This window comes from Conger conger, chromosome 1, assembly GCF_963514075.1.
Source record: "Conger conger chromosome 1, fConCon1.1, whole genome shotgun sequence".
NCBI classification, from domain to species: Eukaryota; Metazoa; Chordata; class Actinopteri; order Anguilliformes; family Congridae; genus Conger; species Conger conger.
Genome location: NC_083760.1, coordinates 74,403,468 through 74,419,364, shown reverse-complemented (window position 1 = coordinate 74,419,364; position 15,897 = coordinate 74,403,468). Strand labels below are relative to the sequence as shown.

Here is a 15,897-nt window from a genome sequence, read left to right as displayed (position 1 = left end):
CATGTGTGCTTCAGTGCATTTCACGGCTCTACGGGGATAAAATAAACCGGTAGGTATCTTGTACCGTGACTGGGAACAACAAAACACAGTCGTGGTTGAACAGTAAACAACAGCAGCTAACAAGCAAGGCAAGCATCCAAGGGGGTCTCCGGCATCCCATGATGCACAGCAAGCTTAGGCACAGTCATGAATTCCTCATAATGGTAGTTGCCATAAGCCATACTACAGAAAGGAAGTTGAAAGACCATCTGAATTCTTACATTTATTGGATTTATGCTTAAACATTTGACTTTGTGTCTGGGCACACAGCTCCAAGGTACAAAATCAGCCGTTACATCACACATTAAAAAGAAGCACTACCTTTACAGACATACACAACAACATTCTGCCACAGAGAGCAAAGGGGAACTGATAACCAGGCTGCATTAAAACAGGACGAAACCTGCATCCAAAGGATCAAAGCTGTCAAATCTGTCAGTAACCTTGTTCCTGGGAGCTGCAGTTTTGGCCCAAAACTTTCCTTTCCTCTGGATACATTAAGCCACGATGAACTGAGCCACCTAAACGTGATGAGCATTGTGCCTGTGCAACTGAGGACGGTGAGAATGCATTTATGGTGCGCCATAATCCAGCAGTGTGACCAGCTGTTATAAAACCACACTCCTCAAATCTGGAAAGGTATCTGAAATAGTTCAAGGAAGATAATCCAAAGAAAAAAACCCATGCCCCTCCCACCAGGGCTGGGCAGCTATACTGGAAGATGAAGCCATTATATTCAGATATAGTTAGATCTGCAGGCATTCAGCAATTTGCTACATTATGCGTTTGTGTGTGGTTAGGTCTGTTCTAGGGCCCTATGGTTATCACGATGCAGAAAAGTAATACAATTTACATAATTCGTTTACATTTCAGCATTTAGTGGACGCTCTTGCTCAGAGCAACTCGCACAGTTTACCTTCATGTAGAATCCAGTTATACAACTAGACATTTTACTGAAGCTATTCAAGTTACAGTACAGTGCCACACCTGGAAATTAGGCTAAACCTACAATCACAGGGTGAAAAACCCAGTTCCTACAGTACCTATGATACACTGCATACACTAACACAGAATCCAGTGATTAATATATAATACAGCAAATCTTAAAAAAGTCATTATGTCTATTTTAAAAGATGCACAGTATAAAACTGTATATTAAGATGCACACAAAGCACTCAAATGGTAAAAGTCTTAACATCTGCCTTCTCCTAGCTTTTCAGTTAAAGATTGACCACACATATACTAGCAGTTTTATTGATTTTTTATTTGAATCATTTTATTTCAAGATAAAGGTTCTTGGGGGGGGGGGGGGGGGGGGCTGTTCATCTCATGTAAGATAAGACATATGTATTCACATATGTATTCATAAACATTTTGTGTTGTACTGAATAATGAATACATATGTCTTATCTTACATGATAATCAGGAATACCCATAACCAATAAATCTAAAATCAAGCAAATAATAAAACAGAACTTAGGAACCCTCTGAAACAAATACATTGTGCTTGCAAACTGCCATTTCGACTGAAAAACACTTCCTCACTGCAATCATTTCAACAACCCTGTTTTAATCCAACCGCTCAATTACATAGAAACATGGAAGGAAGGTATCTTTTCAGACCAATTACATTAATGGCATCAAAAATAATGATTTATATCCATAAATCCTTCAAAACATTAAAATACACATTTAAAGCTACAGCATTTAAGTATTTACAATTTGCCTACACACTTGGGCAACTGCTATAGAACCAAATAACCAGATTCTTGAATCTCTATCAACGAGCGAAATATAGATAAGATGTATACATTAGTTTGTATGCATGTCTGTACTGCATGTATGTATGCATGTACATAAGTATGTCATATATAAAAACCAGGGAGATACTGTACTATAGTATAGGCAGCTATTTGCTTAAATATTAAAGCTAAAGCTAACCATATGGATGTAAATCTTGAGTGTATGAGTTGCTGTCAGAGGTAAGCTATTAATTAATCAAACTCTTACAGCTGGTGTCATAAGGAGAGAGCCCATTCAAATTGCTAAAGTAAAGAAATTGAATGATTGCTTAATAATCATTCATTATGTTTCTCACATAGAGTGCAAATCAATGTCTTGGGGGCAAGAAGACTAAATTACAACTTGAAAAAAAAAGTACTGCAAAACACAGGCTGTGTTTCTGGTTAGTGCTGGCCTAAAGCAGATCATAATATTGTCAGGGAGCATGGAAACCCAATAAGAGTAAATGGGAGGTCTAGGCATGAGGGCAACAGCTAAGAGGATGGATAATGTGCCAGTAGGTACAGTTACATCATGTTCAACCCACACACCAGCACCCCAGCCATATATTACAGGGGGTGAATGGGAACATGATTTGCATAGTGCTAGTTCCTGATACAAAATCAGACTAATTAAAGGGCAGGACCCATAGCAACAGAGCTGCAATTGGTCAGCTTGGGCCACATGTGAGCTGAGGGCACCAAGGTTTACTGTAGGTACAAATCCAGAGGAGGTTTTCATTACTAGTTCTGAAGACATTAGCCTAAGTATTCAAATTTGTGTGACTGATAAACAAAATTAGACTCACATTTCCAGCCACGAACAACCCTGAGCGCATTCACAAATGACCCTACAAACTCTCCCTCCACACACACACACACACACACACACAATGTGCAAACATCCCACATATAACAAAGGCACAAGTATAAAACCCATGTCCAGTAACAGTCCCTCCTGCTTGCTCTAAACTACAATACTTAAGCCCAGGTCTTCATTAAACAAGGCAACAACTCATTGTGGGGGGTTGCCATAGCAACTGGTCCCTCTATTTTTAAACGGCGCAACTAATCAATTTCATTTCTACCACTGCCTAAGGGAAGATGGGTGGTGTTGAGGAGGGGCAAGGGAGATGCAGGGGGTCAAATTGTAGAACAACAAGAGATGAAAGAGTACAATACAGGATTTTACCATCAGCCTCGTATGACGGTCCACATCAGGCTGTTATGGATGGGTCCGGTTATGTCACTCTCAAACACTGCCCTGCAGCTTTAGTCTATTACAAGGAAGGTTTCAGCTTCATAAACATGAACGTAACACAAAGTCATTTCATATCGATCCATCACAGGAAACTACAGGCTTCAGTCCAGGCCAAAGCAATTTATTCTGGATTTGATTTTTTATTTTCTGTTCTTTTGAATTAATCACCACAGACATTGGCTAATTTGCAGGGGCAGCTTTTTTATTTCCAAACAGACCAGAAATAATTAATAAGGAAGAAATCTTCAAGGGACCAACATCAAAGTCCTATCTGAGCAGTAATGTCCCCCTGAAATCAGGTGAGCAAACACGTACATTTTGTGGTTGAGGCAGACATGGTCAAGTTTGCATCCTGCTTGTCCCCTCAGTCAGACTCATTAACAATAACAAGCTTAAGCAAAAGGCTTTGATAGAGCTTCCAACGTCAAACTAAACAAAAGCAGGCAAAATTATGGCAACAGGATGCATGCACTGGATCCAGTGAGAGTAGTATTTTATTGGTTCTGGTCTAGACCTCACCAAACTAGAGGGGGAGTGAATCAGGATGAAGGAACTAGAAGCACAGTAAACTTTAATAAATAAATATGGCTCTGTACTCCACATTAGATCTGAAATTAAACAGCGAATATGAGGTGCTAATTGCAAATTGTCAGCTCAAATTTGTGGCAGATCCATATTGGGTGATCCATGTAGGAAATGCAGCCATTTTTATGCATAGTCGCCACATTTTAAGGGACCAAAAGTAATTGGACATTTGGTTCTCGCCCATTTCTTGGCCAGCTGTGTGTCACTGCATCATTCATTCATGCGCAAGAATTAAGCTAACAAAACGGTCTAATGTTGATTCGAGGTGTGCCATTTGGAGTCTGTTTCTGTTGTCTCTCAACTTGATGACTGAGGGAGTGTCAATGCCAGAAAAGCAGGCCATCATAAGGCTGACAAATCCAAATAAATTGGTCAGTGACATAGCCAAAACATTGGATGTGTCAAAACAAATGGTTTGGTACACTGATAAGAAGCATGAACTTCTTATCAGTGCAGCCTGTACCGTAGTGGTTAAGGTGTATGACTGGGACCCGCAAGGTCAGCGGTTCGATCCCCGGTGTAGCCACAATAAGATCCGCGCAGCCGTTGGGCCCTTGAGCAAGGCCCTTAACCCTGCATTGCTCCAGGGGAGGATTGTCTCCTGCTTAGTCTAATCAACTGTACGTCACTCTGGATAAGAGCGTCTGCCAAAGGCCACTAATGTAATGTAATGTAATGAACTCACTGGCAAGCACTGCAAGAGCAAACAACCTAGTAGACCACTCTTCTGGATAACGAAGAGTACTTTCAATTGTGAAAAAAACAAAAAACCTTTTCAACTGTCAAAACGGATCAAGAACAATTGATGTACGCATTGATATAGGGGAAAAAACTGCCATAAAGACTACGCAAGCATAACCTCCCAGGGTTCACCACAAGTTCAGAATGGCCAGTTTAGAGTTTGCTTAAAAAATAAAAAAAGTATATAAAAACTTTAGTTCTGGAACAATGTCTTATGCCAGATCGCACAAGTATTAGCCCATAACAAAGTGACGGGATGAGGAAAGTGTGGAAATGACCTGCCCATGACTAAAAGCATACCACGTTACCTGTGAAACACAGTGGAGGTAGTATTACTGTATGGCTTGGGCATGCATAGCTGCCACTAGAACTGGGTCACTTGTCCTTATTGATGATGTGACTGCTGACAATGGCAGCAGGATTAGTTCTGACATGTACAGAAATATTGTCAGGTCAGAACCAACCGAATGCCTCAAAGCTCATTGGATGGCACTTCACTTTGCAGCAGGACAACCCCCCCCAAAACTACTGCTGAAGCAACCAAGGAGTTTACCAGGCCTATGACATTACATTACATTAATGGCATTTGGCAGACGCTCTTATCCAGAGTGACACACAGTTGATTAGACTAAGCAGGAGACAATCCTCCCCTGGAGCAATGCAGGGTTAAGGGCTGTACGGCTGTGCGGATCTTATTGTGGCTACACTGGGATTCGAACCCCCGACCTTGCCTGTCCCAGTCATTTACCTTAACCACTACACTACAGGCTGCCCTATGAAGTGGAATGAGGTCAACACTTCAATCACCTGACCTGAACCCAACTGAACATGCGTTTCATTTGCTGAACACAAGATTGAAGCCCCAAAAACAAACACATAAATGATGACGGCTGAAGTACAGGCCTGGCAAAGCATCACCAGGGATGACACTGTCTATGGGATGCAGACTTCACTGTCACTGAATGCAAGCTGCAACCAAGTCCAAAATCTGATTTGAATTTGTCCAATTACTTTTGGCCCCCTAAAATGGGGGGGGGTATAGAAAAAGTGCTGTAATTCTGACACAGATCACCCGAGATGAATATAAATACACACAAATTAAAGCTGACAGTCTGCACTTCAACCACATGTTGTTTCATTTACAGTAAAATCTGTCAAATCTAATGTGCTCAAGAACACAACATTTTTTCAAAATAAAATAACTGTTACTTTCCAAATACGTATGGACTGCACTGTTCACATATATATAAAACATTATTAACATTTACTAGAGTGTAAAACAAATGAAGAACTATTTCTGTAAAATATTCATAAATGGTTGGAATATGATTAGAGCTGTTAATTGACGCTAGTCTGACACATCTGAAAAGGGCACACATGACTGAAAGGATACGAAGGAAAAACCATACAAATACATACGAGGCTTGTCTACGAATAAAAGACAACGCTGGTAGCCATTCAGCAACCCTCAGCTTCTGCAAACCCGCTCAAGCCTCATTATTCTTCAAGATCTGCTTCCGATTACACAGAGGAACCAATCACATGCATATGGAGGGAGTTACAGTAGGATTCGAATTTTTGGGGTTTGGGAGAGGGGGTAATGTAATCTATTTCATAGAAAGCCATCTTAGGACACATGCGCCCTGCTACAGCAGCTGCAGGCTTGCATTCTGAAACGTTAATCAAACGTGCTGCATTCCCATGCTAGATTCCACTAAGATTAAAATTACTCATGCACGCCACTGTTACAGCAGCTCAGTCACGGAAGGCAGACTTGATGTCACCCTTCCTGCGATTAGGTTCCTGTTTCTTTAAGAGTATAGGAGTCGCCATTCTTTCGTTATTTCTTACCCAGGGTGCCCAGCGCAGTCAAAATGAGCAAGCCAGTCTGAGCCGGTTTGTAACCTCAGGATATGGAATTATCTCTTAATATGTAACCGTTAGTGGTCAGGACGCACACAGGAAAAAAAAAAAAAAAAAAAAAAAAGACAGAAAGGCAAAAGAAAGGGGAAAGGAGGGGGCAAAGCAGCAGGGTGGGAGGTAAAAGAAACCCCTGTACTCCCAAGGAAAGAAAAAGAGAAAAAAAACTGCTTATAGGAATTTAGCTAAATCTGAACCTGGCACCATTACAAAACAGCTCGCTCTGGAGCTACAGACCTCAGGGTGGGGCATACGTTGTTTAGAGAAAAGAAGGAGAGGGGAAAAAACTGAAACTTGAACCATCTGGTGAAGCTGAGGTAGCAGAGATTTTTGTTGTATTTGGAAGGGGGGGGGGGGGGGGGGTTGGAATCAGCATCTCAACTATAATCTGCAGAGAATGGCACACTGCAAATGAAAATGATACAGAATGTGCCAGTTACATTTCTTATGGGATTTTACATGACATTTCTGCATAAACACACACAAGCACATGCTTGCCCTATAACCTCATAAATCCACAGGGCATGCAGCCCCTCCAGAGGACATCAGTGGGTCAACCTGGTTGTACTATGCTGTAGAGCACAAAGGATCCGCCAACATGCAGGCATGTGACAGAGAGGACAGATAAGAAGACACAGCTTCCTTTGTGGGACAAGTCACTTATAAAAGCACAGTAAAACACCACAGTGAGCGAGCTTCACCAAAAGAAAATGAGGGGTTTGAGCCATAAGTGTAAGAGGGGCAGAGAGATGGTAGCGGTCATTCAAACACTGAGCTGTGAAGGAACCTAATCTGCCTTGAGGTTCCAGGGGAAGAGCCCAAATCACAGTCCAACATGCTATATGCAGTTCCAGAACATTCTCATCCAAGACTGCGCAGAGCATACACTAATCCTAAAATTGGTCAAGTGACTAATCACACACCTTGCACCATGGGAAATACAGGTAAGAGGTGACGTGGCATTACTGATCCCAAACCTTGCTTGATGCAAACCTTGAATTTCACCATGACTCTGGCCAAGTGGGAATACTACATATCATTTACCATCCCCTTGAGGAACAACTTTGAGCTTTTACTTCAGAATTCTGACTTGGCCAACTTCATTTCTGATACTTACCAAATGACAAAAGCATGGTGATAAGACAGTAGCTGTCACTGTGGTCATGTATTCCGTATGTGATGTGATTCAATGCCAACACCTGCCCACTCTCTGATGACTCAAAGCTGCATCTTCAATGGCTAAAGTGGGACATATGATCATGAGGCTAATGCAATATTCAAAGCCATGGTGACAGGCTGAGCCGCTGATCAGACAGCCAGTTCCTTAGGTAACCCCAAACCTCCAATGAAATGTCTCAAGTAAAAACTCCAGTACACAAAGATCAAACGCCAGCAAAAACTAGCTTTTGCACTGTGACTAAACAGCAGTAGAAGAATCACACGCTTAAGTAGCTCCCCCAAATTCATGAAAGTACCTTAGTCACACCACTAGATGGCAATAAATACTAAAGAGGATCTACTAAAGCACACATTACATGGCTACTGCTCATTTCAACAAGGCCAAATACAAAACAGAATATCAGAAACAGTGACATACTGAACAGTAAAAACAAAAAAATTATAGAAGCACCTTCAGAACTACCACTGCATATTTAGCTGGCTTAATAGACACCTGACTGGATCACATTTTCCCAACCTGAGAAATCCTAAAACAGTTTTGAAACTTAACAAAATGAAAATCATCTATTTTCAGGTTGGGCAGATCAACTATAAGCCTGCTAATTATTGCATACAAACACATTAGGCTTAAATGCAGAAAAATAAACCAAGGTAAATTATTTTACCTCAACTGCATGTCACCGTTCAATACTGATCGTGAAGTATTCCTTTTCAATACTGCATATTCACACCACATAAAACCAAGAAAGGTGCTTAAAAAATAGACAAGGACATTTCAAGAGCTATAATTAATACTTTAGAATGCCCTTTGATTCTGTTAATTTAAAATCTACTCACAAATCATATAACCAAAATAAATCTCCTAGAACCTGAAAATAGGCAACACCATGGTTAAATATATTAGAAAGATGTATAGCCACAACCTCAAAAACATTTCTCATTATTAATGTCATCACAAAAGTCATGACAGATATGAAAATGTCACATAAATAAACAAGTATTAAGTAAAATTCCACTTACCAGTGCAAATTCGACTTGCATTAAAAACACCAAAAACATTTTTTCTTTCTTTTTTTTTAAGAATATATGGTCATTTCATTCCAATGGTTATCATCCTGTACAATCCATGCTCAATTGAATAAACGAATGAAGCAATTTCAACCCAACCACTGGAACAGAAGGAACACCATCCCGAGATACATTCTGACTATAGAGAAAACAAATGGGCTTGAAGAAATGGGGGATATGCTAAATAATAGGCAACAATATATGGCCAGATGCACAAAAAGATTGCCAAATATTAAATGTGGAATAATGAAATGCTTACACTACAAAAATCCTTTAATTCTGTCCGCTATATCTACATTCTTGCATAGAGGCCAACTGCTTTCAGGTTGCAATTGACACTGGAAGCAATATAGTTAATCTACTGGAAGTGACCATTTCTTGGTACAATGGCAACCACACTGAAATTGATTGGGCTGTTTGCCTAATTTAATATGTAGCTGCATTCTGAAAAACTTTTGTTTACTTGTACCCAGATACCACCGCTTTTTGGTGCAGCAATGCATCTCATGGTTTTGAATAGAAAACCATTGATAACTGTGACCAGGATTCCCACTGGCGATATATAATTGACCACTTCTTTACCCTGAGAAAAACAGAGTATCGCAGTCTATTGCCCAAATCACTATGGAAAAGCAATGCCTCTGGTATGCTTGCACTGCTGTGAAGGATGTAAGGATGTTCTCTGGTGCAATGGCTGCAAAACTCAGAGGGAAGTCTACAGCAGTGGAACGTACTGGTTGGCTGCACACATATTACAGGACACGAGCAGTAGTCTGTGACATCCTGAGCAGACAGGGGACACACAGAGATAGGGCGAGCCTACAAATGCAGCTGAGTCCGCAAAGTTGGAGAACTGAAGAATATCTGACATATACAGCGGCCTGTAGCGCAGTGGTTAAGGTAAATAACTGGGATAAGAAAGTTTGGTGGTTCTAATCCCGGTGTAGCCACAATAAGATCCACACAGCCATTGGGCCCTTGAGCAAGGCCCTTAACCGTGCATTGCTCCAGGGGAGGATTGTCTCCTGCTTAGTCTAATCAACTGTACGTCGCTCTGGATAAGAGCGTCTGCCAAATGCCAATAATGTAATGTAAAGTAAAAAATAAATAGCGCTGTAAATAAGCCAACTGAAATGTAATGTGTGCTCAGTGTGATAATAGCTTACAATCAACCTTAATTAAGTAATGGCATGGATTCTGGTAACTAGCAGAAGCAGGCTCCCCTCAGTCATGAATGCTGTTGGATGTAGTTACACAGATTTGTCAGTGTGGCATGCATTAACTGATAAGTACTGTATTTTTAAAAAGGTATTTTGACCAGAAGGTCTTGGGTTGAAATCATATGCAGCTGTAGTTCCAATCCTAAAGGCACTCAACATGAATTGCCGAGGTGAGTGTCCATCTGTATAAAGGGTTTATTGTATGTAAAACATGTTCGTGTATGTAAATCTCTGTCAAAACAGGAGTACACTGGAGATGGAAAGGATTTAACATCAAGATCAGGAGGCGTGTAAACGGCTGGACACTTTTCCCCATAAGAAGCTAAAAGTTTCTTAGGTGGTCTGAAAACAGCAAAGAGCATGGATAAACTACGATACTGCTCCACTTAGACACCCCCCCTCTCTCCAGGAACAGCGTCCTTGCCTTCCTTCTGATCAGACACTTTCAGGCCATTCGTCTTCATGTGCCACCTGCTTCCCCCACTTTCTGCTGACCGCACCACTGCTTCTGGGTCAACCTGAGCTACTGGACACCTCCACAGGCATTTATGGGTACATCCACATCCCTTTCAGCCAATTAGAGGCCTGCGGACCTGTGCTCTGCATGAGGCTCTGTGGACATCAGCAAGGTTGTCCCGCGTTGAGCTGGCTGATTCTTCTCAAACGAACGGCTGAGCTGCTTCCATAATTAAACTTCACAGAGCTGCTGCAGAGAAGACTGCAGCCCATTGTTATATTGTGGTGTTTTAACAAGCCTTTTGTAATGCTTTGAAACACAGATTCCAAATTCAGGTGCAAACATGGTGAGCATACCAAAATACACCTCCTACTAGATTAAATACACTTTGCTCAGTTCTTTCAAAAAGCACTGCTGGATCAATCTTAAACACGTGGATTAAACATGCTAAAGACTGAAATCAGGTTTTAGAAAATCAGCTGTTAAAATACTCTTACTGTAAGACATCCAAACATAAAGTCATTTCTCTTTTAAATATGGCACGCTATATTGTACACCATTCTAAACTCAGTCTTCATTATTATAGCTTTTCGTTTACACGGACTGCAGGCACACCTTGTAATTGACATACCATTTCAAACTACACATCACGGTCCAAAAGTGATAAAACTGCAATGCGAGTCAATTCATTGGCACAGTCTGATAATGACTTCTCTCCATCTGTAAGGGACACAGAAACATGGTAATGCACAATGCAACTATGTATATTGTTATTTACTAGACCTATTTTTTTGACTTATTACATCTTCTGCTGCTGTGGCATATCCTCTTAAGACGTTTGATGCATTGTTTGTTCAGAGATGCTCTTCTGCATACCACTGTTGTAATGCATGGTTATTTGTGTTACTGTCACCTTCCTGTTAGCTTTGACCAGTCTGGCCCTATTCCTCTGACCTCTCTCATTAACAACTCGTTTCTGCCCGCAGAACTGCTGCTCACTGGACGGTTTTTGTTTTTGGCACCATTCTGAGTAAACTCCAACAGACTGTTCTGTCCCAGGAGATCAGCAGTTACAGAAATACTCAAACCAGCCTGTCTGGCACCAACAATCATTATGGCGGCCTTTAGCGTAATGGCTAAGGTACATGACTGAGACCCACAAGGTCAGGTTCGATCCCCGGTGGCCACATCTGCATGCTTGTTTTGCATTGCACTGCAGCCAGACGATTAGCTGATTAGATAATCACATGAATAAGCAGGTGGAGAGTTGTTCCTAATAAAGTGCTCTGAGAGTGTACATTTCATATACAGTGAGACAATTATGAATTGTTTGGATTTTACTGCATCTGAATTTGATTATCCTTAATCGCAGACTGTTAAACCTACCAGTGAAGGTGACAGAATTAACAGTAAAAATAAGCCATGAAGTACAATATAATTTAAGCACACCTGAATGAGTAATAGGAGTAAAAATTGTTTCCATTTCATTTGTTTCAGTTATAAAATAAATTACCATTACTTTCTACTTAGATGTTTAACATCAATGGATTCCATTAACAGCGTTAAAAATGCCTTTTAATTGCATCGTTTCCTGAAAATTAAACAGTTCACAAAGAGTTCACTCGTGAAGCATGAATCTCTCACATTTGAAGCAAAGCTCTCGATCTGAATTCAGATTACTATGTGGTAATGCATTTATCTTCTAATCCCTGGGGTGGACTGCTGTGGTCATTAAGAGTGGAGAATAGACAGGAGACCATCAGGACAGGTTGCAAGACAATCTGTGATACCCGGTGATTGAACTCGCAAAAGTCTACATGAAATGAATAATGAAAAAAATATTTATGGAATATCAGAAATTGATTCATAATCAAAACCAGCTGACATTTTCATTATATTTTGAACTATCATTTGTAAAACATGCTTATTTTGTGAAACATATTTTTGTTTTACAAAAAAATATTCTTTTATTAACTTTGATACAAAGCACCACCCTTTACCCCCACTACACGGGCCATTGGCTTCTTTCTCCCCTCATTGGCTGCTGAACAGAAATGTTACTACAATGCTACTACAATGCTCCAATGCATGTGGAGTTTGTACACTCAGTGTGTGGGGAAATATAGGTCTACATGACTGATGCTGCCAAAACTATCAATTGTCCTTTGGAGTATCTACAATAAAGTCTGTATCAATAAGTGCAGAGAAAAATGCCTGAAATTAATTTGACACCTTGGCATAATTATCATAAAATTAATATCTAACTTCTACATCAAAGGATTTCAGTTTGAGATCCCTGGTATATGAAATTCAGACGTAATTTTCATGAATGCATGTGTACTGCTAAGCCCAGCCATACATCGCTGAGAAGCATGAAGCTTTGCTTTCACTAGTGGAATCCGCCCATAGTAAAACGCCACCAATACTTCTAAATTTCTCACATTACCTACTAAACATCACTTAACATTCCCATTTGATTCTGGTTAAATGATTAATAGTCATCAGATAAGATGGCGCACAGGTACAAGTGTGTCAACCGCACAGAAGGGTGGACACTAGAACTAATTTCATTCATTGCCCAGGATCCTCAGGTGCTTAACAGAAATGACAGATTCAGAGAGTACAGGAAGAGAGGAACTGAGAATAGACAAAATACACACTTAAGATTTAAGCAGATTTTAGAGACTATGATGGTCTGTTCTCATACATAGCAGAACAGCCGATGGTGAATCCTGTAAACAGACATCATGCACAAAATTCCCAGTAACCTTGCAGAATACCACACCAGTTTATGTGGATGTCAGAGAGTAACTCATCTTATACAAAGCTAACCAGGCAGTATACAATGTTGGAAAAACATAACCTCCTCTACATTTCGCTGCCCCAGTACACTTTTGAGAGTTTTGAAAACTTTGGAACGAATATGAGTAAGTTTTTTTTTTTTTTTTTTTGGCCTCATTGCTGCGCTATATTATGTTCTTGTTATTCCAGTCACGTTTGACCTGCTACCATATGAGTAACATAAATGTGTTTTTTACAAGCACATGCATTCCACTGGCTGTTTGTTTTCTTGACATCGTATCTGGTGGTCAAATGTGGTTTCCTAAGAGGAGCCAACCAACAGTGCTTCCACAATCTCCCAAAAACCCAACACCATCACCACTGTGTGAGACCCAGGGGAGCACAGTAGACCATGGGGAGACAGCTGGAAAACTGCCAGTCCATCTTGGAGCCACAAATGTGAAAACCACAACACTAGAATGACAGTATGTTTTTTGTTAAAGGATTTGCATTTTGACAACATCTTGCAGCGATTTGATTTCTGTTTTTATGCATGTGGGTAAGGTGCAATTGTTTTTCTCTTTAAATCTTCATATGCACCTACAGTATGATGTGCTACAGGCCATGTTGGCATATATGAATCTATGTGTGTATATTCAAAGCCAACAACACCTAAATAAACGAAAATCCTGATTTGATACAGCTCATTCCATTTTACTATTAACAACAACAAAATAATCAATTGATGAAAAAGATAAAAAAGGAAATTAAGGAATGGCCATCTGTATTCACAACTAATGACTTGAAGTGCTTCAAGTGGATTTCCCTGCCGAGGAATAGTTCCCAGCAGAAACCTGCACCCCTGTCTGAAATGTGATATTCCAGAAAGAGGCAGGAATCATTTGACTATGTGAAACAGTCTATAATTTTTAGTCTCCGAAGCACTCATCCAGTTATGCCACATTTCAACTTGTCAATGATAGTCTAAATTAACAGACATAGTTAATACCAGCTTGAAATAATAGTCCTGCAAGATGCTCAAGTTACACTGTCACAACTAAAACTATCCCTTTCAGACCATAGTTCTGTTCAGTGGGTGTCAACTCATTTAACGTCTATTAAATTACAGGTCAATACAAAGTTTGGTAAAATGTTATGTGCAGCTTACATATCTGTGGAACTGTCATCATCTGCATTTCGGAATAACTGACCTCTCTTAACACATGCTGCAAAATGCCACCATTGCGAGACGGTCCTCGCGCGGAGGTTCAGTAGGTAGCTGTGCCCCGTCCCAATATACTTCCATCTATTGTTTGCTGCATCGAGATAATGGATGGCATATTATTGATCTACTGTTCGCTTCCTTGCTATAGTCATTTTAATTCGCAGCTGCCTGTTGGTTCCAAAGCGCTCGTGCATTCATGTTCCACTTAATTGCAGTCTTTAAGTACACCGAGTCCAGGGTAGCCATTTGCATGCATATGAAACAACTTGAGAGCGTGAGAGAACACGTTTTCACTTACGTAAATGGCTGATGCACTTTAAAAAAATATATAATTGTACAACCATCTCCACGGCACGCGACTCTTGTGCCCCTTATACTCTTAGCACACCTCAAGAACACACACTCCAGCGACCTCTGTCACGTTAGTCTTAGTTTACAGAAATGTGCCGCCTGGTAGAATGCATGTGTGCGATTTGGATTTGCATTGTGTTCACTACACCGTTATAGTGCTCACGCAGCCGGGAAGACGCAGCGCTTCCTCAACCAATCTGGGTTAACCCCTAGAGACGCGAGATGAAACAATGAAACGGATTTCAACCCTTGAATGTCTCCAAAAGTGTGGTCATTTCCATTGCAACCAAAGCGGCATCACAGTGTCTGTATTCTAAAAAGATGTACCTATTTACAAGACAGAGAATATTTTTCCAATTTGTTCACTTTGGGATGTAGCTAGCTAGCTCTGTAACTGGATAACAATTGTGTATATGTGCACCATTTCTCTAACCGCATATAATCGCTCTGCATATTCACAAATCAATACAAGACGCGATCACATCACACCGAATTCACAGACATGCAAATATTTTGACAATCGGACTGTTCTCCGACTAGGCCGAAGCTAAATCCTCGGACTTACCTGATTCGCCTTTACCCTGCAGGTTCCACTGGCTCCGGGTTCGCTTTCCGATCCTGAAGCGCTGCAGCAGCTCCTCGCGACCAGTCCCCGGCACCGGTAGGCAACACAAAACGCTGATTGGGCCTCGACAAGTGCTCATCCCCCTTGGTCTCTGCCCAGACAGACGGGTTATTGGTCGGCGGCTATGTCGGAGACGCGCCCCTATTAAGGTGTGTGTTGTTGTCTGTGTCTGGAGGGGAGGGGACAAGAAGCAGCGAAATGATGGGAACTAAATGGGTTGTTATGCCCGTCGTGTCGGCAGCGCAAGCTTGCCATGACAGATAAATTGTGGCCAGCCATATTATATCTCCACCTCTTTCCATACGGTCCATTGATTGGACTCCATAAGAACAATGCCTTTCTGCTGAGAAAACTGCTTTCTCACCTCTCCCCCATTGTTAACATCCCAAAACGGACTGTATACCGATTCCTAAAATTGTACCCCCTTCAACCGCCTGCAGATGGTCGTTTTACTTTTTGAAATGTTCCGAATGCGTAGGCAACATAAACCACTTATTAACAGTGAGGACACTCATGGTTGATACAACGAAATTACTGAGCTTATAAATATAAATTTAATAAACCAATTTAAAATCTTAAAAGGGGCTACGAAATATGTGATTCTATTAAAATGTCTTAAAATACGATTTAAGACCGCACCGGGATTAAACGTAGTTACTTTAGG

At 40.8% G+C, this 15,897-nt stretch overlaps 1 protein-coding gene across 4 annotated transcripts in view; it reads right to left on the bottom strand.

The window, feature by feature from the left end:
• Window positions 1–15,315, bottom strand: part of LOC133122729 (transcriptional repressor p66-beta-like) — a 38,357-nt gene extending 23,042 nt beyond the window's left edge. For 3 of the 4 annotated variants that reach the window (XM_061232873.1, XM_061232889.1, XM_061232894.1), the window contains exons 1-2: window positions 15,174–15,315; window positions 10,883–10,971 (exon numbers count right to left, since the gene is read on the bottom strand). In XM_061232873.1, the coding sequence (XP_061088857.1) occupies window positions 10,883–10,899 (17 nt within the window). In that variant the 5' untranslated portion in view covers window positions 10,900–10,971; window positions 15,174–15,315. The remainder of the gene's footprint in view (window positions 1–10,882; window positions 10,972–15,173) is intronic. The other variant, XM_061232881.1, reaches the window with a different exon arrangement.
• Between the last annotated feature and the right edge of the window lie 582 nt (window positions 15,316–15,897).